Source organism: Notamacropus eugenii, chromosome 1 (genome assembly GCF_028372415.1).
Source record: "Notamacropus eugenii isolate mMacEug1 chromosome 1, mMacEug1.pri_v2, whole genome shotgun sequence".
NCBI lineage: Eukaryota > Metazoa > Chordata > Mammalia > Diprotodontia > Macropodidae > Notamacropus > Notamacropus eugenii.
In genome coordinates, this window is record NC_092872.1 from 248,022,970 (window position 1) to 248,043,399 (window position 20,430).

The 20,430-nt window shown below is 42.7% G+C and overlaps 1 protein-coding gene across 2 annotated transcripts; it reads right to left on the minus strand.

The window, feature by feature from the left end:
* Nucleotides 1–6,194: 6,194 nt before the first annotated feature.
* Nucleotides 6,195–19,092, minus strand: PAOX (polyamine oxidase). 2 transcript variants are annotated; one of them, XR_011971542.1, is made up of 7 exons: nt 17,664–19,092; nt 16,717–17,203; nt 15,505–15,704; nt 13,197–13,449; nt 10,625–10,737; nt 9,867–10,125; nt 6,195–6,662 (listed from the first exon to the last, which is right to left on the minus strand). XR_011971542.1 is itself a non-coding variant. In XM_072628452.1 (7 exons), exons 1-7 carry the CDS (start codon nt 17,842–17,844, stop codon nt 6,519–6,521), a joined length of 1,536 nt encoding a protein of 511 aa, XP_072484553.1. In that variant the 5' UTR covers nt 17,845–19,092; the 3' UTR covers nt 6,195–6,518. The 2 variants fall into 2 exon arrangements, 1 of the variants encoding a protein (XP_072484553.1); XM_072628452.1 differs by having other exon boundaries at nt 9,867–10,024.
* Between the last annotated feature and the right edge of the window lie 1,338 nt (nt 19,093–20,430).

Sequence of the window (20,430 nt, forward strand, 5' to 3'; positions counted from 1 at the left end):
AGCTGCGCATGCTCAAGGGAACGCGCGAGTCCTTAAGCTGGCCCACGTGAGGCTCCATCATTTTCCTTCCCTCCCCTTTCCGGGACCAATCGCGCAGCACCTCCGCCTGGGTCAGAGGGAGGGCCTGAGCACTGGGAACCTGCAGGTCGCGTTAGTGGTTAACCACAATACCGCGGTCATCTGACAGAAGGGGAAACAGACCCGAGTCAGTTGCAGCCTCATGAACGTGATTACCCTGGGCAAGTCACTTAACTTCTGCCTCAGTTTACTATTTGTAAAATGGGGGTAATAAAACGACCTACCTCCTAGGGTGGTGAGGATCAAATGGAAGAATATCTGTAAAGAGTTTTACAAACCTTAAAGCGCTAGGAAACCGCTAGCTTTGGCTTTTATGACTCCCCGTAGTAGCAACTCCCTCTTTTAATGTTTTTTATACGTATGCACTTGTATGTCTGTTTCTGTTACATTGTAGCTTCCTCCAGGGCAGGAGCTGTCCTTTTACTCTTCTTGTATCCCCCGCATTTGGCACGGTGCCTGGCGCATACTGGGGCCCAACAGATGTGTGTTACAACTAACAGCAGTCAGGACAGCAGTCCTAGTTTGCTGTGGGGAGTTAGAGACTGGTGTTCAACTGATGTCGCCTTTAGGAACTCAGGGTCATTTATTCACGATGAGAGATGGGAATACAGTGGGACTTTCCATTTGATCCCATTAAAACTCATCTTTACTGCAACTCAGCATTGCAGCTGGGGCCAATTATTTTTAATCTTGACTGCCCTCCTCCCCAATTTTTTACCTATTGAAGATTTAGTAAATATGCCTTCTGTCTTCTTCCAAGTCATTTGAGACTTCACAATCATTAACTTACACTGAGTACAATTATTCAAACATCTGAGAGTTCATTTAGTGGACTGTTATCTCCTCCGTAAAGCTCTTTGCTCTGGAGTCCCTCCCATATTATCCCACCTTTTGAATTCCACACCCATTTCTGCTATGGACAGTGAGTGGGATAGGTTTAGTGAAGACTTCTCAGATTGTAATTCTTCTTCCAGGGGTGAGGTAAGGCCTAAAGGCTCAAGATTACACTATTTTTAGAATAGAATAGTTCCATATAAGGATATAAAACTGTGTAGTGTATTAGGGTCTCAGTGATTGCACAAAACTCACATAATTCCTCGATGTCTTCATTTCAAAAAGGATTGGTTACATTTCGTGTCTAGAATGTAAGATCATATTCTCAGCTAATGAGGATAATGGTCAGTGGGGGAGGAGGGAGTTGTGTTAGGGTCTATATAAATCACTGCCCTTTTCTTTGTCTTCGGCTTTCCTACCCCTACAGGTTAGCCCCGATTCTCGAGAATCGAATAAATCTCTTTCTGTCATCACTTTGAGAGGCCTCTGAGTAATTGATTTATGTAGGGACCTGAGCCATCCCACACAACAGCAAAACCCATAAACACTTAAGTGAACAAATATTTTAAGAGTCCCAGAAAAGCAGATATTGTAATGTTACCTAATTACAATTAATATTGTAACATTGCCTAAAATCTGCTAAGTGGCTGTTAAGAGCTGAGTGATGTGACAGATACTGGGTATTCAACCTAAGTCTGCTTTTCCAAACTCTTGTCGTTTTTTATACTTAGAGAAAATTTTTCATTACAAACTATCCCACTGAAAATTGTTTATCTAGGTGAAGTTTTTAGCATGGCATTTCTAACATGTATCTACAATTTGTCATTTATATAGCTTTTAAAAAAATTTATAAAAACATTAATAAATTTGGGGGGAAATTTAACATTTTTATTTAAAATTTTGAGTTCCAAATTCCATTCCTCCCTCCTTCCCCCCCACCTTCCCTGAAAAGGTAAGCAATCAGATATAGGTTAAACATGTGCAATTATGTAAAACATTTCCATATTCGTCATTTTGTGCAAGAAGACCGAAAGAAAAAAATGAAAGTGAAAAATAGCATGCTTCAGTCTGTAATCAATCAGCATCAGTTCTTTCTCTGGAGGTGGTTAGTATGCTTCATCCTTAGTCCTATGGGATTGTCTTGGAGCATTGTACTGCTGAAAATACCTGTCATTCACAGTTATCAAACAATATTACTATTTTTGTACACAATGTTCTCCTGGTTCTGTTCACTTCACTATGCATCAGTTCATGTAAGTCTTTCCAGGTTTTTCTGAAATCATCCTGCTTGTCATTTCTTATAGTACAATAACATTCCATTACAATCATATAGCACAGTTTGTTTAGCCATTTGGGCATTGATTGGGCATACCTTTGATTTCCATTTCTTAGCCACCACAAAAAGAGCCGCTATAAATATTTTTGTACAAACAGGTCCTTTTCCCTTTTTTTGGACATCTTTGGGATATAGATCTAGCAGTGGGACTGCTGGATCAAAGGATATTGCAGTTTTATAACCCTTTGGGCATAGTTCCAAATTGCTCTCCAGAATGGTTGGATCAGTTCACAACTCACCAACAGTATATTAGTGTGCCAATTTTCCAATATTTTCTCTTTTTGTTGTTATATTAACCACTGATAGGTGTGAGGTGGTACCTCAGAATTGTTTTAATTTGCATTTCTCTGATCAGTAATGATTTAGAGGATTTTTTCATATGACTGTAAATAGCTTTGATTTCTTTGTCTAAAAATATTTGCCTGTTCATATCCTTTGATTCACCTTCCAGATTCTCAAGATGGCTGAAATCACCATGCATGAAATTGGTGCACTTAAAAACGGAACTGTCTAGCTTTTTACCTTTCTTGTTACTGATTCATAGCAAGGAAGAAGGAAATTTCATGAGTGATATTTTCAATTGGTTAATCAGGTTGTAGCTGGCAATTACAATGATATTTAACTTTCAGGAGGGAACAATAATACTTAGGCATTTTATTCAGGAACTTCACATTTTAGACACCACTGGAATGTAAGCTGAGGACAGGACATTGATGGGTTGGGGTTTTTTTTGGCTTTCTACTCATAGTACACTGCCTAGCACATAAACGTTTGATTGACTTGCCATTGTCAGGATCCCCATGCCAAGACCATTGGCATTATTATTATTAGGAGACACTCTGTTTTCCAGAGCTAAGCCTCAGCCAGCAAGCTGTGCCCCGAGCTTGGCAGAACAACAATCCTTTGCACTCAGCCTCTGGATGATCTCAACCCCAGCAAAATGCCAGAATTGTTTCACACCACCAGCAGGTGGTCCCTGAGCTGGGGCAGGCCCCTGTAGCACCCATGCTCTGGTCATGAAGTCCTGCTATGAATCAAACTGCCTCATTGTTGCTGTTATCCCTCATTATCAGGGCTACAGCTCACTGTGTAGCTGCCTTTGATGAATGTATTAAGATTTCGTCCTACCAAAGCAGGTCTCCTCCTCCGGAGGTCCCAGCACTTGTGTCTAGTTTCCCTCCTCCAGCAGAATAAAGAAAGCTTTTTTGCATATGCCCACTCTTAGGTCTCTGTTTCTATTTTATTTCTTAATAGTTACCTGTGGTTGTGATAATCTGTGTGAGCTCTTTGGCATTTTCAGAGTTCACAACAGTTGCAGAGCTGCCATGGTTGTATAATTCTTCAGTCATTCGTTTTCAGATTTGACACCATATTGAAGAAATGGTCCCATTATTGATTCATTGGCTGATATGCCTCAGCCAAACCTGGTGAACCCAAGTAGACTGGCTTTAGTATTTGCATTGAGCAATTATGATTTTTTTCTCCACATGAAAACACTGTAACACAAAAGATATTGTAAAACTCAAATAAACATCCTTATAGTTATGGATAGTCTTATTTCTGGAGGCAGTAGTGAATCTATAATTGAAAAGGATCTGACGACTGTTGTCCAATTGTGTCCAATTCTTCATGACTCTATTTGGGTTTTTGTTGGCAGAGATACTGGAGTGGTTTGCCAATTCCTTCTCCAGCTCATTTTACAGATGAGGAAAACAGGGTTAAGTGACTTGTCCAAGCTCACACAGCTATTGTTTAAGGCTGGATTTGAACTTCCTGACTCCAGACCCAGTACTCTATCCACTGCACCACCTATCTGCCCCATCTGATGATTAGGTCAAAGTCAAACATTTCTTTCCCTTGATCTGATAAATTCCTGAATCATTATCTACTCCTAAACCGAGAAACAAAAGCTAAACTGTTGGACTGAAGTCAGATAAGGTGAGCTGGTTCTAGTAAAATGTGAAGAGCAAAATATCTTGGAACTAGGGCGAAGAGAACAATATTATGAAGATCAAATGAAATAATTTACACAAATCACCTTGCTGACCTGAAAGACTTCATCAATATCAGCTACTACTGTTATCATTCCCCACCCTCAGTATCCCATCTACCAGTCCCAATAACCTCAACATAGAACTCATCCTATCGAAGGCTGCTCCTGGGTTGGCCACCAGTGTAACCTGTGGCTCTAAGTTTTAATAGTGTCTTTGGAAGTTTCATTTTCTGGGCAACTAAATCACTTCTCTCTGAATTTAATCCCTCTTTTCAAATAAGGATAATGTTGACCATTTTTGTTTGAGGATAATTGGAAGAATGACTAATCCAAATGAAGGTCAACCCATTTTCACAGAATAAAGTACTATAGAAATTGTAAATAATGCAGCTCTATTTGGATGGATCTGATCCATTGATGTGGAAAGCCTTTCATTAGTGTGGATTGCCAAATTTCCATCTGAAGTAATTCTTATCTATTTGCTTCCACAGGTCCTCAGAAGAGGGACTATACAACATGCTGACAGCCTTCCCTTTGGTTTTTTTAATAATACATATCAGTGAAACATTCCTGACCGTCCATCTTTCATTTTGAACATGGTTCAGTTCCTTCAGGAATATGGGTCACTGTCCAAAGTACTTGCATTTGTAATAGCTACAGTTAAATAATTTACCTGTCACTGCAGAATCAAAAACCAAATGAGGTGAAAGGGTATTTCATCTTGTGCCAGTCTCATGGGTTGCCACAGCCAAAAAATTCATCTCCTGCTGGCCAACCTGCTGGTGATGAACCCAACTGTACTTAGCATCATGAGCATTTCATCAAGCAAGGAAATGTGCAGGAAAGCTGTAATTCTATTTGAGGAGTAAAGGACACAGAGTCACTGGTTCCAAGATGTAATAGATTTGTGATCTTGGAGCAAGTAATTTAACTCTTCTAGCCTGTTTCCTCCATCATAAAGAATAATTACACCCACAAACTGGAACATCTACATGAAGCGGCAGATAGAAGACCCAAGTTCAAATCCAGCATCAGACACAGTAGTTACGTGATCCTGGGCAAGTCACTTAACCTCTGTTTACCTCTTTCCCCAACTGTAAAATAGAGATAGCAATAGCACCCACCTCGAAGAATTGTTGTGAGGATCAAATAAGATTCATTGTAAGGTGCTTAATACAGCACATACCTAGCACTATACAATTATTAGCTATTATTTTTACTGTTGTTATATTTATGCTACACATCTGGCAGTACTGTTTTTAGGAAAGAATTTTATAAATGTTAAAGTGTTAACAAATCACATGTATGTGCTATAATAATTATTACTATTTTTACCTACGCTCCGATGAGAGACAAGCTGGTCCAGGTTGGAAATTGAGTAGGTATAAGTTCCTTAGTCGATCAGAGTGGGATTGGTGCATGAGAAGTTTCAGAATTCCAGACTTGACAAGATGAGAATACCTAGTCTTTAAAATACATACATATACATGTATGTATATGTATGGAGCAGCTAGGTGATGCATTGAATAGTGCTGGGCCCAGAATCAGAAAGACTCATCTTCATGATTTCAAATCCAGCTTCAGAAACGTACTAGCTGTGAGACCCTGGGCAAGTCACTTTACCCTGTTTGCCTCAGTTTCCCCACCTGAAAAATGGGCTAGAGAAAAAAATGACAAACCACTCCAGTATCTTTGCCAAGAAAACCCCAAATGGGGTCATGAAAAGTTAGACACAACTGAAAAGCAACTCAACAATAATGTATATGCACCTGTCTATATATTATGCATCTGTACATGTTTGTGATACCTACTAGGCTAGTCTTCTGACAGCAGAGATAACCTGTCCATCCTTGAAACATACTTGAAACTTTTCCAATCTGGGAGAACTTGGCAGAGCTTATAAACCCAGGGTCACCTCCAAAGTATTAATGATGAAAACCATCAACAGAAACGTGTTTTTAAAAGACTTTATTTTAGTGCAATACGGTTTATCATACACTGTATTCAGAATCACTAGAAACAATTAGCTCTTGCTGCTCAGGCATGACACAGATGGTAATTTTTCTGGGAGTCTGAGCATAGCAATAGCCTCAAAAAATACAAGTTACCAACTAACAAGTTTTTAAAAATTGGAGAATGACTCTCAACATTCCCAAAGAAAGCCTGACTTGGACTGAAAATTATTTGTTGGAGGAAATAGTGGCCAATAATTAAACAATCATGAAGCCATCGGAGAGGAACAGCATTCAGAGCAAAGCTGCAGCAAGAAGGAAGGTGTCAGGGCTTGGGTTTCAGATGCTGGGCCTCCGAGTCACAGCAGCTGATGAGGCGATCCGCTTCCCTCCACCCAGACAGCAGAGCACCGTGGGTGGTAGAGTAATATGTCCGATGGGTGGCTTCCCCAGCAAAAAGGATCTGAAACTGCAAGTCAAATGGAATGCTTACAGGAGAAGAGAAGGGGCTGGAAGCACATGAAACATGTGTTTGCCCCCTTAAGGAATAATTTTTTTCTAATACTGTTACCATGGAGATCACAGCTTAGAAGAGAAAGGTTTTTTGGTTTTTTTTGCTTTTCACTTAAATATTGGAATGAGACCTCTTTCATAAAAAGGATAATGCCTGGAAGAAAAAGAAATATTTTCAAACATGCTTCTGTTCACTCCATTAGGATCTGTGTGTTTTCCATGCCTTCTTAAGGTGCGAAAGGGCTACTGACCAAACTATTAAGAACGAGACATTAGGGTCCCTCCATAATGGGCATGGCACAGATCAATTAAAAGGCAACAAACCAAAGCCTCAGTGTGTTTCACATGTATCTCTCTCTATGTTAGAGCCCTTCTCCCTGGATAGGATATAAATTTCTTAAAGCCAGAGACTGTCTTTGGTTTTGCCCTGTGTCCACAGGTCCAAGTACAGTGGCTGGCACTTAATTTTTGTTGAACTGAACTAAACTCAGATAAATGCAAAGAAAAAAGAAAAAACTTCTATACCAGGGAGGTTTCACATCCACACTCCCCTCCCAATTAATATAACTAACAAAATGTCCTATTCCCTGATATCCCAATGAGCTGAGAACACCTTTTTGATTTACAGAATTGAATGTATAAACCAGATATGAACAACTCCTAGAGTTGAGTAACTAGCCCTTTGTGCCTGGAACTAGAGGTAGAGACTGTAAGAGTGTGTGCATGGCTCCACTAGGTCATTAGGGAGTCAAGACCAGCCAGGAATGGTGGGAAGACAAACTGGACAAGTTGAAGAAAAGTGTGAGTTCTTTTGGCAAAGGATCCTGAATCCTCAGGGCCTATCAGAGCCATAGACAACCACAGGAATTGCAGCAGGATTCCAGGGGCTGGGAGATACATACCCCCCTTGCCATACATGCTCTCCAAGCTTGCTTTCTTTTCTCTCTTTGTTTTCAAAACTACCTTCCCCTGGCCTCTGTAGGCAACTGTGAAAGACTAGGCCCACTTTTGCAGATGTTCTGTACCCACTGTTCTAATCATACTGCCTTAGTACATACCCCTGAAAGCTAATTAACCCTGGCTGGCTAATTGATATCAACTAGATAATCAATGAGAACCAAACCAGTAGGGGATCATAAGGACAGTACAAGAAAACTACCCCAAGAAGCCGGAGGGGAAAGGTAGTCTGCCACATTCTGGGGACCCAACCTGCTGGCATAAGTGGGGGTTGGGAGAAGGAGGAGCTACACTGAAATTGAGGGATAAAGTAAATGTGTGAAATTATCAGCATTTCCTCTCTACACTAAACTCTTCTGCCTTTCCCTAGAAAATGTGACCCGTCCCTCCAGATCAGGGACTGTTTTATTTATGTCTTTGTATCTTTACAGCTACGTACATGGCCTTGTCTAGCAAGTACTTAATAAATGCTTGCTGGGTTCATCAACAGTTATATCTCTCCTCTACCAAACCCCTCACCATTACTATAAAGAGGTTAATTAGGTTGAATTTATCCCTCTTATTTCCTCTGTCCATCTTCCAATGATCAAAAGGAAGGTCTGAAAATTCAAATTCCATAATCATTCTAAATGCTCACAAAAGTGTCAGGACCACTGAAAGTACAGGATGCATTGATTCCTTGCATCAATGATCTCATACTAATAAATCTTAAAAATATTTACTCATACACATAGTATGTTTCCTAATCCAAGTGAATATGCTATATTCTTCTCATGACTTATGCCTCTGTGTTACCTGGGCAAATACATTTGTATCTGAGGCACCCCAAATTAGGAGTGGTGTCTTCAAAGTTCATTTGTAAGGCATTGTAAGTCATTCGATTATTTCCATTTCATGACATCTATATTCCATTCACTCCAAGGGACATGGCACCTTCTGCCTCCATGCCTTCACCTCGTCCATCCCCCATCCCTAGAATGCCCTCCCTGCCCCCAGCTCTGCCTTTCAGATCCTGCTTTTTCTTCCCAAGACCAGCACAGGTGCCACCTGCTCCATGAAGCCCTCACACTGCCTTGCAACCAAAGTTTTCTCTCTCTCCTCAAATTTTCCTAGCACTCTTTGTCAAGATGTCTCTTTTACCCCCTGATACAACCTCTCTTGTATTGTACTTAGACATCCATACTTTACCTTCTGCCACACATTCCCACACCTCTCCCAAGGAGAAAGCTCCTAGAGGCACAGACTGTCATTAAAAAAATACTTCTTAACTCCAGTGCCTAGCATGGTGCTTTTTGTACATAACTTTCTATTTGTTGAATGAACTTTTTTCAAATGTTATAAATGATGGTCAGGGTCTTAGTCAAGGGTTCAAAAAACAATTTAAGCTATAATGCATCTAAGAAAAATACTATTTCATTCCCACCATCCTTTCCCACCCACCAGTCTGTGAGACTGGTCAAGGGGAAAGAAATGGGTTTGGAGTCAAAGGCTCTGAATCTGAACGCTGCTTAGCCACTTTCAACCTGTGTAACCTACCTCAGGTTCCTTAAGCTTTTTGATTCAGTTTCCTTAACTGCAAAATAAGATCAACTGCAAGATTCTTTCCTGCTTTAAATCTTTTATCCTTTGATTATAAGATTCTTCCTACTGGAAAATGTATTCTGAATTCTAGTTTGTAATATCAAGACCACATTCCTGTCTGTCCTCTCCCAAGCCAAAGGCACATGGTCATATACTTCTTGGCACTAGGAACTATCCAGCTTCATCCATCTTCATGACAGAGGCCATCTGCCATCTTCATATCTACACAAGGGGTAATGCTTTAACTAATCACTGTGTATGAATTATAAATTAGAAAATAAAATCTAGTTGCCTCCTCCAAAGGAGACCCAGAGCCAGAGTACTAGTCTTATCTTCTTATATTGCTTGTTTTTAAGTGTAAGATTTTTTTTTTTAATATAAAAGTGTTCCTAAGTTGAACAATTAGAAATTGTCAACATGCACTGTGGTCAATGTGTTGGTTTGCTTTGCTTTACTGTAGCTCTTTGGTTTAAGGGCATGGCAGGGAAGTGGTAAGGGTATCATGGGAAAGTGACAGCAATGCTGTTTTATAAAGCACCAATAAAACATTTTTTTAAAAGAGATTGACTGTACATCAAAAAAAGGTATTAGAGTTCACTGTCCAAAGAGGAAAAATATTTACCTGGGGGACTGAGAACTCTGCAGGAAGGGGTTGGGCAAGTGTGTCAATGTCTTCTCCGGAACTGCCAACTGCAACGTAGCTGTAAGAGCCTCTGGTGTAGGGGGCACTGCGCCACCTGGACCTGAGCATACTCCTAGGCCTGGAGAGCTGTGGATTTCCTGAACCCCAGAGATGCAGCAGGTTAACACAGCACTCCCTCCCGTATGTTTGCAATTTGCTTTTCATTTTAAAGACTGGGTATTTTCCAAAATGAAAGACACTACCAGGGAAGAAAACCACGTCATACAGTATATTAGCAAAAGGCTCCTTCTGCCATGTTAGCTTTGCTAAATTCTAAAAAAACAAAAAACAAACAAACAAAAAACCAGAAAAGCAATGCAATCTAGTGGATAAAGTGGATGCTTATCAATCAGTAACAGATTAAGAGGGGAGGAAGTGGATTCTGATCCATCAACTATGTACAACCTTGACAACACTACTTTCCCTTTCGAGGTTTCAGTTCATCTGTAAAATCTGGTTAATGTCAATTGCTTCTGTTTTAATTTAGGGTCATTGGAAGGACTAAGCAAGACTGAACCTACAAACCTCAAAGATAAGTGCTTTTAATCAATCTGTGTTTATATAAAGTGGAAACTCCCTTAGGAATGCATAGATCAAATCTATTACTGGGATATCCTGAAACATTGGGCTTAGGAATCAGTGGTCAATTCAAAGGAAACACAATCCAGGTTCCTTATTTCCATGTAAGGGAGGAGTACCTGTTATTCTCCTTAAGACTTCGGTTAGAGATGAAAGTATTTCCTCATCAGAAAGTGTTTCCATAAATTCCGATTCCTGTCCAGCAATGAACCCACAGAGAACATACGTGGACCTGCAAAGGAAGAAAGGAGCTTTCACTGGATGGGAAGTAGCTTAGGTAAGAGACAGGCAAACCACAGTCCTTCCTGGCCTCCTGGTCTCCTGCCAGCAAGGATACTGAGAACCACTCTGGGCAGAATTGGAGACAAGAATGCTGTGAGATGGGGCAGGCAAATGTTGGACTGGCTCCTTTAGCAGGGTCTGAAGAAGAAAACTGCTAACTCTTCCCCTGCTGACTCAGTTGTTTGGCAACCAAAGGACCGTGTTCCTCCTCCTTCTGTCCTGCTGTGCTGAAGTCTCCTTTGCTGTTTATCTTTTTTGCTAGGATAACATTTTTCTTCCTTCATCATACTATGCCAATTTAGATCCTTTACTCTTCTCGACGAAACAGTTCTTTCAACCTCTAAATTATTCATAATCATCTCTGAATTATCATCACCATATATATATATAACAATTTACATACATGCATACATATATATACATATACACACATACACATGTATACAGATAATTTTACATGGTATAAAGGCAATGGGATTGAGCTGCTGGGTATGGAGTCTGGAAGATACAGGTTTGAATTCCACTTCTCGACACTTACTAGTTATGTGAAGCCCAGGAAGCCCCTTAACATCCCTGTGCCTCAGGCAACTTTCAAGGACTAATCTATGAAATCCTGAATGGGTTTTGATCTACTCTGCAGAGTTGGTGGAAAGAGTCTCAGACCACCAAATCAAAGATGCTTTTATACATACATACATACACACACACACACAGCAAGCCTCATACATATGCATATGTGTGCACACACAAGCAAATTCTTTTATATATATATATATATATGTACACACACACATATGTATATACACATACACATATGGCAAGCCCCATATCTATATATACATCTATCCTTATATATCTATACACATATACTCACACAGCAAGCCTCATACACACACATATATGTGCATACACAAGCAGATTCTTTTATATATATATATATATATGTACACACACACACACACACACACACACACACACACACACACACACACACACACACACACATATATATATATACACATACACATATGGCAAGCCCCATATCTATATATACATCTATCCATATATATCTATACACACATACACACACATATACTCACAAAGCAAGCCTCATACACACACATATATGTGCACACACACAAGCAGATTCTTTTATATATATATATATGTATATATATACACACACATACATATGGCAAGCCCCATATCTATATATACATCTATCCATATGTATCTACACACACATATACACACACATACGTGCATGGGCACGTGCACCACCTTGGCTCCCAAAAGTAAGTTATCATAACCTATCTGTGACTTAGTAGATCAGTCCTTGGAAGCTGCCTAAGGCACGGGAAGGGGCAAATAAGTGTCAAGATGCAGGATTTGAACCCATGTCTTCCAGACTCCAACCCCAACACTCTATATCTCCTTAGCTTTTCCATATGATGCTGCCTATGTCAAACTGTATCATGTGACTGAGCATTGCTACTCTCTGGTGTAATCTTGATGAATGACATCTTGTTTATTATCTTCATTGCCAGTGCATTTAGGAGGGACATCCCAGTTCATCTAATGCAATACCTTCATTTTAAAGATAAAGAAGTTGAGATCCAAAGAGTAAATGGTTTGCCAAAGTAGTAAGTAGTAGAGGCTGGATTTGAACCCAAGTCCCATGATGTGCAGCTAAGTGGTGCCACAGTGCTTGAAAAACCAAGGACAAGAGCAGCTACGTGAAACAGTGATGCTGGACCTGGAATCGCAAAGGCTCATCCTGAGTTCAAATCTGGCCTCAGAGACTTACTGTGTGATCCTGGGCAAGGCACTTCACTCTGTTTGCCTCAGTTTCTTCATCTACAAAATGAGTTGGAGAAGAAAAAGGAAAAACACTCCACTATCTTTGCCGAGAGAACCCCAACTGGGAGAACAAGGGGTCAGACACAACTGAACAACAAAAACAACAGCCCATTACTCCAAATCCCTAACTCTTTTCACTATACTGTGCTCCAATCTTGCCTCACAACAAGACTATAAACTCCTTGTGGGTAACATCCATGTGTTTGATTTTTTCTGTGATACTCAGCACCTAGCAGATTATAGGGTCCTCAATACCTCAGATATTACCTACCCTCCCAAATACTCAAACAGGCCAGGTCTTCTATGTAGCAATCCAGAATGGATCTTCTCAGAACCACATAGACTTATTTCCCTTCTTAGTGGGCTTTGAACCAGTCAAAGAGGTTGGACATGAAGATTAAATTCCTAATGTCATTTCCTTTCAATGCTAACTCCCCAAATTGCCAGGAACATGGTTGCCATTTTCTACATCATCATCCACTCATAATTCAGTCCTGAGGAATGTCTCAAAACAAAAATAAAACAAAACAAACAAAAACCAATACATACTCCAAGGGAGGCAGGACTAAAAAGCCAATGAGCTTTTTGAACCATATGTCCCGTAGCTCAGCCCTGACATCCGCCAAGGGCGATGTGTCCTCCCACACCACCTGGATTTGTTGGCAGTCTGGTTCCCAGAAAGGTTCTTCAAACTCCAGGAATATTTTATTGTTGGTTCCAAAGCCCAATCTCCTGATCACTTCTGCTTTCCTACGGGGTAGTGGTGGGCTGAATAAAGTATTCATCTGCTCTTTGAGAACACCTGAAATAAATCAAATCAAAGCAGTTTGGGCGATCACTGATCAAAACCTGAGTCTGAAGTCAAGATGAAAGTAGATGGGATGAATTAATAATTAGGAAGAAGCACAAAAATATCACAGCTTTGAATCTCAATAGTTAGCCTAGTTCCCACCAAGTTGATGCTTTGAGGATAGCCTAGCAGGAAAGAGGAGCTGGTAGGATGCTGACCCAGAGAATTAGCTGATGTGGAAGCAGTTACTACCAAGGGGCCTGAAATGACTACAGATATCTTCTCAGGAGATCAGATAAAGCTCCTTCACTTTAACACCACTGTTTAATGTATAATGTCACTAATAACAAGCATGGATTTCATCTTGTCGATAATTTGGAGTATAATGAAGTTCACTAAGATCATACGAAGAGTTTTGAAATCATCTCAATCCCACAAAAATCCAGCACCCTTCACAATGGCAAAGAGTGAGGATGCTGGTCAAGGAAGACTGCTGAATCCAAGAATTTAACCTAATTAAAAGCATGATTTCTGGTAACTCCCACTCTACCACTTGCTCTCTCTGTGACCCTGGTTAAGTTACTGAACCTGCCTATTTGGTCATGTTAAATGCTCACCCTCCCCACCCCTAAGGGTAGGAGTTTTAATCCAGGTGCCCACCAAGGGCCATTCCAACCCTAAGCCCTGTGATGATATGACTAACTCTATGAAGGAAAGCATCCTCTTAAGACTTATGTACAACTAGTCCAAGATTTTTCTATATTCAAGCCATAAAAGGGCAGAAAAAGGGTCTTTCAAATATGGACAATGAATCCAGGGGTGGGGAACCTGTGACCTCGAGGCCACATGTGGCCCTGTAGGTCCTCAAGTGAGGCTCTTTGACTGAATCCAAACTTCATGGAACAAATTCTCATGATAAAAGGAACTGTCTCACCCTTATTTCAAACATGGGGAAAAAATTGCTTATAAACCTCATTTTTCTCAATATTTAACCTTTGTCTACTATATGAAGGATATTATTTCCTCAACTAAGGGAACTGCCTCCATCAAAATAGATTGTAATTTATCAGTAATGCAGCAGATCATCTGATCAGAGTCAAAAGGAACCTTACAGGTCACCTAGTCAAATCCCTTGATTTACAGCTAAAGAAACTGAGGCCCACAGAGATGAAATAACTTGTCTAAATTCACTTACACTATATGTGGGAAGTGTTCCCTTCCCCCTCAACCTAGCCCTTTCCCCACTAGATTACATTATTCTCTGGCTCAAATCCATCAGTGGTTCAACACTGCCAGCTACATCCTTGGGAGATACAAAGGGGATTAATGACATGGTCAGGGTCATATAACTAGCAGCCATCAGTTATCAAATGCAAGACTGGAATTCTGTTGTTCTTGACTTCACATCCAGCATTCTTCACTAAGTCTTACTGTCCCTCTCTGTGCTAAGAAGCAGAGCAGGTAGAGGGCACAGCAGAGTACCAGGCCTGGAATCAGAAAGACTCATCTTCAAGAGTTCAAATCTGGCCTCAAAGTGTGTGACTGAGCAAGTCACTTCACCTTCTTTGCTTAGTCTCCTCATCTGGAAAATGGGCTGGAGAGGGAAATGGAAAACCACTCCAGTATCTTTACAAGAAAACCTCAAATGGGGTTAAGAAGACTTGAATATGACTGAAATAAGAAGGAAGAATAATATAAACTTTTAAAAAGGCACCAGGCTTTAAGTCAGAAGACCATGGTTAGAAACTCAGTTTTGCCACTTATTAGCTGTGTGACACTGAGCAAGGTGCTTAATTTAACTAAGCTTCAGTTTCCCCCTTCGTAATATTGGCATGATAATACCTAGTTCACAGGGCTGCTTGGAAGAAAGACTTTGCAAACTGTAACAGGTTATACAAATACGAATAAGGACATGGTTGAAACTAAAATTAGTTCATTAACACAGCAAAAGTGAAATAAGGCACATGGCTACTTCTTTAAGACAGGGCTATTGAGATACAAGAGGCTACAACTATCAGATGAGTTTGGATTAAAAATGTAGCAAGAAAAAAGAGGAAAAGAGTTTACCTAAGGGTATAGTAACTATAACATGATGTGCTGGGAACTTCTCTCCTCCTTCACATTCCAATAGTACTGGAAATTTCTCTCCTGGATATTTTTCTTGTCTGTAGGAGCCATTCCAGTGAATGGTCTTCACTGGTTTGTTTAAAAGTATAACATTTTTCGGCAAAGAAGTCATTATGCAGTTTGTGAGGCCTTCATACCCCCTAGGAGAGTTATGACACAAGTCAGAATTATTTGTCAAAAGAGTCAGATGGCTGAAACTCCTTTTAAAAATTGTTGCAATAAAACAAAACCATGTAATTGTAATGACCAAGCTTGAGTCTGGAAGAGTTGAGCAAATGCACCTCCCTCCCTTCATTGCAGAGGTAAGGAATTCTGGGTGGGGATACCGTATATACTGTCAGACAAGTTTGACTCACTAGTTAGTTGGTTGAACTAGATTGTTTCTTTCTTTTATCTTTTAAATATATGTTACAAGAAAAGACTTGCCAGGCCAGGGAAGGTGAAGGGCTGGTTCAAAATGAATTTAATATGACAAGTAGCATCAGTAAAGAGAAAAAAAAATTATAAAGAAATTGTTCCCAGCTTGCAAAAAAAAAAAAACCTTCTGAGGTAGGAGCTATTTTAGTAAGCTCTAACACAGAGAAAAGAACACCAATTCCTGAGGTTTTCTATAAAATTTTACTTCTGGATCTGCTCACATTAGATCTATCATCTCTATTCCTGAGCAATAGAACTCATCATATGGCCACAGGTTACTACACTTAAGAGTCTCTCACACACAAATCCGGGTGAAAGATAAATTAGTGGCTCAAAGTGGCTCAGTCTGGGGAAGAATCAGAGGATACTATGTCAAAAAATGCTTCTCCTTCTTTTAATTATTTTCTCTTGAGATTAAGCAAATCTATATGCCCTTTCCCTTTTACTTAAGTGAGAGAGACCTCAAAGACTGATTAGCCAAGGGGAAAAATAGCTTCTTTGGAGGAATAGGGGGTGAGGAGAGCAATGCTCAGGAATAGAAGCATGGAAATGTGACTCATTCTAAAATCCTCTTACCCACCTCCCACCCCATCCCCCTGATGTTCAGCATTTTCTCTGGAAAACCAGAATCAAAAGCTGGGGTTTCCTCAACTAGGTCAAACCACTATAAATGACTTCTTCAGACCAAAGTTACAACTACCTTTAGGGGCACACTATGAAATGAAATCTACTTACTCAGAAAAGGTACAATCTAGCCCTGGCAACATGGCGTATTCCCCAAAGGATCCAAGGGCAACCAAATCCATACTGTGGCTCCCACTCACACAGCACTCAAGGTTGAAGAAGGTGTTCATGATGGACAGTTTAAGGCGCTTTGTTGCTTCATCTTCTGTCCAATCCACCATATGCCGAGCAATCTCCTTCTTCAGGTATTCCCCCACGCTGGGGACAGGGGTCTCTGACATATGAAGGAACTCACGGGTTTGGTCTAACAGAGTATAAAACAGATTAGACACCTCTTCCACCAGCTTGAGATTCACATTATTGCCAGAGCTGGAGAGGGACAGAGAGGGCAGACCAGGGTGGCCACCAACTTCAATAAGCTGATTTTCCTCGGACATCTCTTTCTCACCCAAGAGGCCATACTCTAAAGCCAGCTGGAAGACAGGGTTGCTCTTGGAGGGCCCATGAATCCAGTGCGCCCCAATCTCAATCACGCTGCCTGAGGGAGTGGAAGGAAAGGGGGAACAAAGTTCATCATCTTGGGGCTTTTCTGACTTCCCCTCCCTTGACCTTGCTTGTCTCTAGCTCTCAGACCCACAACAGAGAGGACTGCTGAACCTCTCCAGGGCGAGGTCCCCATCACCTCGGAACCTTCTCCCCAGGGGGCAAGCTAGGATCTGCTTCTCCCCACGGCTTCCTCCTCTGTAAGAAGGGTTGAACTACAAAATTGCCAAGGTCCTTTACAGTTCTAAATCGAGGGCCATGGGCCCAACTCTCACCCCGCGGTCAGGGGGCTTCACTAGATGGCCTCGCAGGATCCTCCCTCCCGCGACCTTTTTGGATGACCAGGGTCAAGGGGCATCGGGTTCCCCCACCCCCATTCCGAGGAACCCCTGGTTTCTACCAAAAGCGGCGGGCGGGGTCTCCCTGGCCTGGAGGGTCTCTGGGGCGTGTGTTACCGAAGGCGGCCTGTGAGCGGATGCGGCCCCCGCAGCGGTCAGTGGCCTCCAGGAGCAGCAGGTTCCGGAAGCTCGAGTGCCGGCAGAGCCGCTGCGCCGCTCCGAGCCCCGCTATGCCGCCGCCGATCACCACCACGAAGGGGTTCGGCCAGGGCCCTCCTCTGCCGCCGCCCTTCTCCATGCGCTTCCCTGTCCCGCCAGCCCGGCCGCGCTCCGCTCCGGCGGGGTGGCGAAGCTCCGGGGATCTGCTGGACCGCAGCCTGCCTCCGGCCCGGGACACTCAGCTGCTGCTTTCTCCGCCTCCGTCTCCGCCTCCGCTCCGCCTCCGTCCGGACGCTTTGACCACGCCCCTTCCCGCCCACGTTCTTCTGATCCCGCCCCTGCTCGGCTCCGGCTCCGCCTCCGTTGTGGCCACGCCCCCTTCCGCTTTTACCTGGCCAGTCAGAGCTCAGGTCTAACTCTGCCCCTCGTCCAATCAGAGCCCTTCCTCCGGCCTCCGCTCTAATCCGTTCCCATCTCCAATCGTGGCCCCACCTTCGGACCTCTAGGTAAATCCTCCTCCCCGTCAGGGCCCGGTCTAACTCATCCCTTCCCCGCCCCCGCGTTGTAGCTCCGCCCCTTCTCGCGACCCTGCTCAGACTCCAGTTGTTCTTTCAGCCGTGTCTGGCTCTAAGTGTTCCAGGGGGTTTTCTCAGCAGACACTGGGGTGGTTTGTTATTTTTTTTCTCCATCATGCCTTCATTTTGCCCTTTTCGGCGTCTAGGTCTGACCCCCTCCTCTCCCCGCTGCGACCCCTTCGGTCCCTAGATCCGATCCCGACCCGGCTCCTAGATGTCCCCAATACTCAACTCCTTTCGTGTTTCTCCCAGGCTTTAACCCAGCAGTCCCCGTTCCGCCCCGCCCCCTCCAATCCGGGCCACGCCCCGAAGTCCTCTGCCCTCCCCAGCCACGCCCTTCCAGCCCACCCTCCCCCTGGGGTTCCGCCCCCACTCCCGTCTCAGTCCTCGCCCGCTCTTTTGGGGCTCCGTTCCCACCCTTCCCCAGGCTCCTTCTCGGTTTGGTTAGCTCCCTTCCTCTGCCTCCGCTGTGTGACCCACGCGCTCTCGCTCAGTCACCCTCTGGGGTCCCACCTCCCCCCGGTCTAAGGCTAGGCTCCCGCCCTGGCCCAGACTGTTCTGCAGCCCTGGCCCTTGTCCATTACTCCACGCGACCCTGCTACCCCCGGATCCCAACTCGTTGTCGGTATCCTGGAATCGCCCACTCCAGGAAGCCAAAGGGGCTGGGACCAAGGATCCGAGGCTGCCGGCAGCGGGCAGGGGCTGCAGGATGCATGGGGATCGGGGCGAGCCTAATTACACTAAGTGGGAAGATTGTCCCAGCTGTGCCCCCCTCCCCTCCCAAGAAAAGAAAGGAACAACTCGAATAAAGCTACTTCTGCGTTGATCATTTTCTGTATTCTTACTGGTGTCCGCTAAAGCCGGTCCTCCTCGAGGCCCCCCTGAAGGTGATCGAAGGCCATGCCAGATGGCCAGCTCCAGGAGCTCCTTCCAGACTGGAAGGGCCCCCAAGAAGCGCCTGGAGGAGAGCTGTTTGTCTGTTATCTGCGGACCAGACCAGCTAAATGAGCAGACTCCTGACCAGGTTAGCTAAAGAGCGAAGGCTTTTTTTTTTAAGCCCTGCAACTCTCCAAAACCATCTACAGAGTGGTAGAGAGGTTCTCATATGCCTAACTGGAGAACTTGGGGGAATCGCATTTACTTAAAATATTCACAAATGACCGTGCCCCAGACAAACTACTGAGGCCCTGCTACCTGAAGACCCTTAGCCTGTTATGTAAACCCAATTGTTATTTTCAGTCCTGTACAACTTTTCTTGACCCTATTTGGGGTTTTCTTGGCCTATACTGGAGCCATTCACCATTTCCTTCTTTAGATCATTTTACAGATACGGAAAACAGAGGCAAACAGAATTACTGACTAGCTAGCCCAGGGTCACACAACTAATAAATGTCTGAGGCCAAATTTGAACTCGTCCTCCTGACTCCGGGCCCTGTACTCTATCCGTTGAGGTCAGATGATAGAATGTGGTTCCAGTGAAATAATTCACTTAGACATCCTCAGTAGCCATTGGGAGTTTTATTACCTGAAGCACACAAGCCTTGTCAGCAAGTAGCTAATTAAAGGCCCTGATATTTGGGAGGACAAGGCTTACATAGACAGAAAGCTATACAGTCTGAATATGTTCAGCATGATGATGTAGTTTTAAAGTTAAAGATTAAGAATGAGGAAGAATTTATGAAACGGTTGCTTACAAGATAAGGAGGAATTTTATGACAGAAAAAGGACAGGTGAACACAGGATAGGGAAAAAAAACAATTCTTTTAGTCTTACAAGATAAGGAAAAGTTTTATGATATTTCAAGATAAGGAGAAAAGAGCTTTAGGATGCCCTCAACTTACAGGATCCTCAGGGGATACTTCACAAAGCATTGGGAAAGCAACCCTTTTTTAGCTCTTAGGGCACCATATGCTTTCTACATGACAAATTCCTTCTCTTTGGAAAGATCTACAATTGTGTTTCCCTTGATTATGCTTGTTAGTTCCAAAGGTTCACCTTCTTTTTCTTTTAAATTGCAGGAGCATTGGCCTCAGGATCATTGATTTAGAGCTGGAAGGTATCTTAGAGACCTTAGCATAGAAATAACATAGAAATAAAGCTAGAAGAGACCTTAAGGGACCTCTCCCTCCTCATTTTACATGCAGGGAAAT

Excerpts from the sequence above, each read along its gene's own strand:
- PAOX (XM_072628452.1), bottom strand. The coding sequence starts at position 17,844 with ATGGAGAAGGGCGGCGGCAGAGGAGGGCCCTGGCCGAACCCCTTCGTG. Across the intron at positions 15,705-16,716 it reads CTAGATTGTACCTTTTCTGA|GGGGTATGAAGGCCTCACAA; the intron begins GTAAGTAGATTT and ends TAACTCTCCTAG. Across the intron at positions 10,738-13,196 it reads TTAGTCCTGCCTCCCTTGGA|GTCCACGTATGTTCTCTGTG; the intron begins GTATGTATTGGT and ends CTTCCTTTGCAG.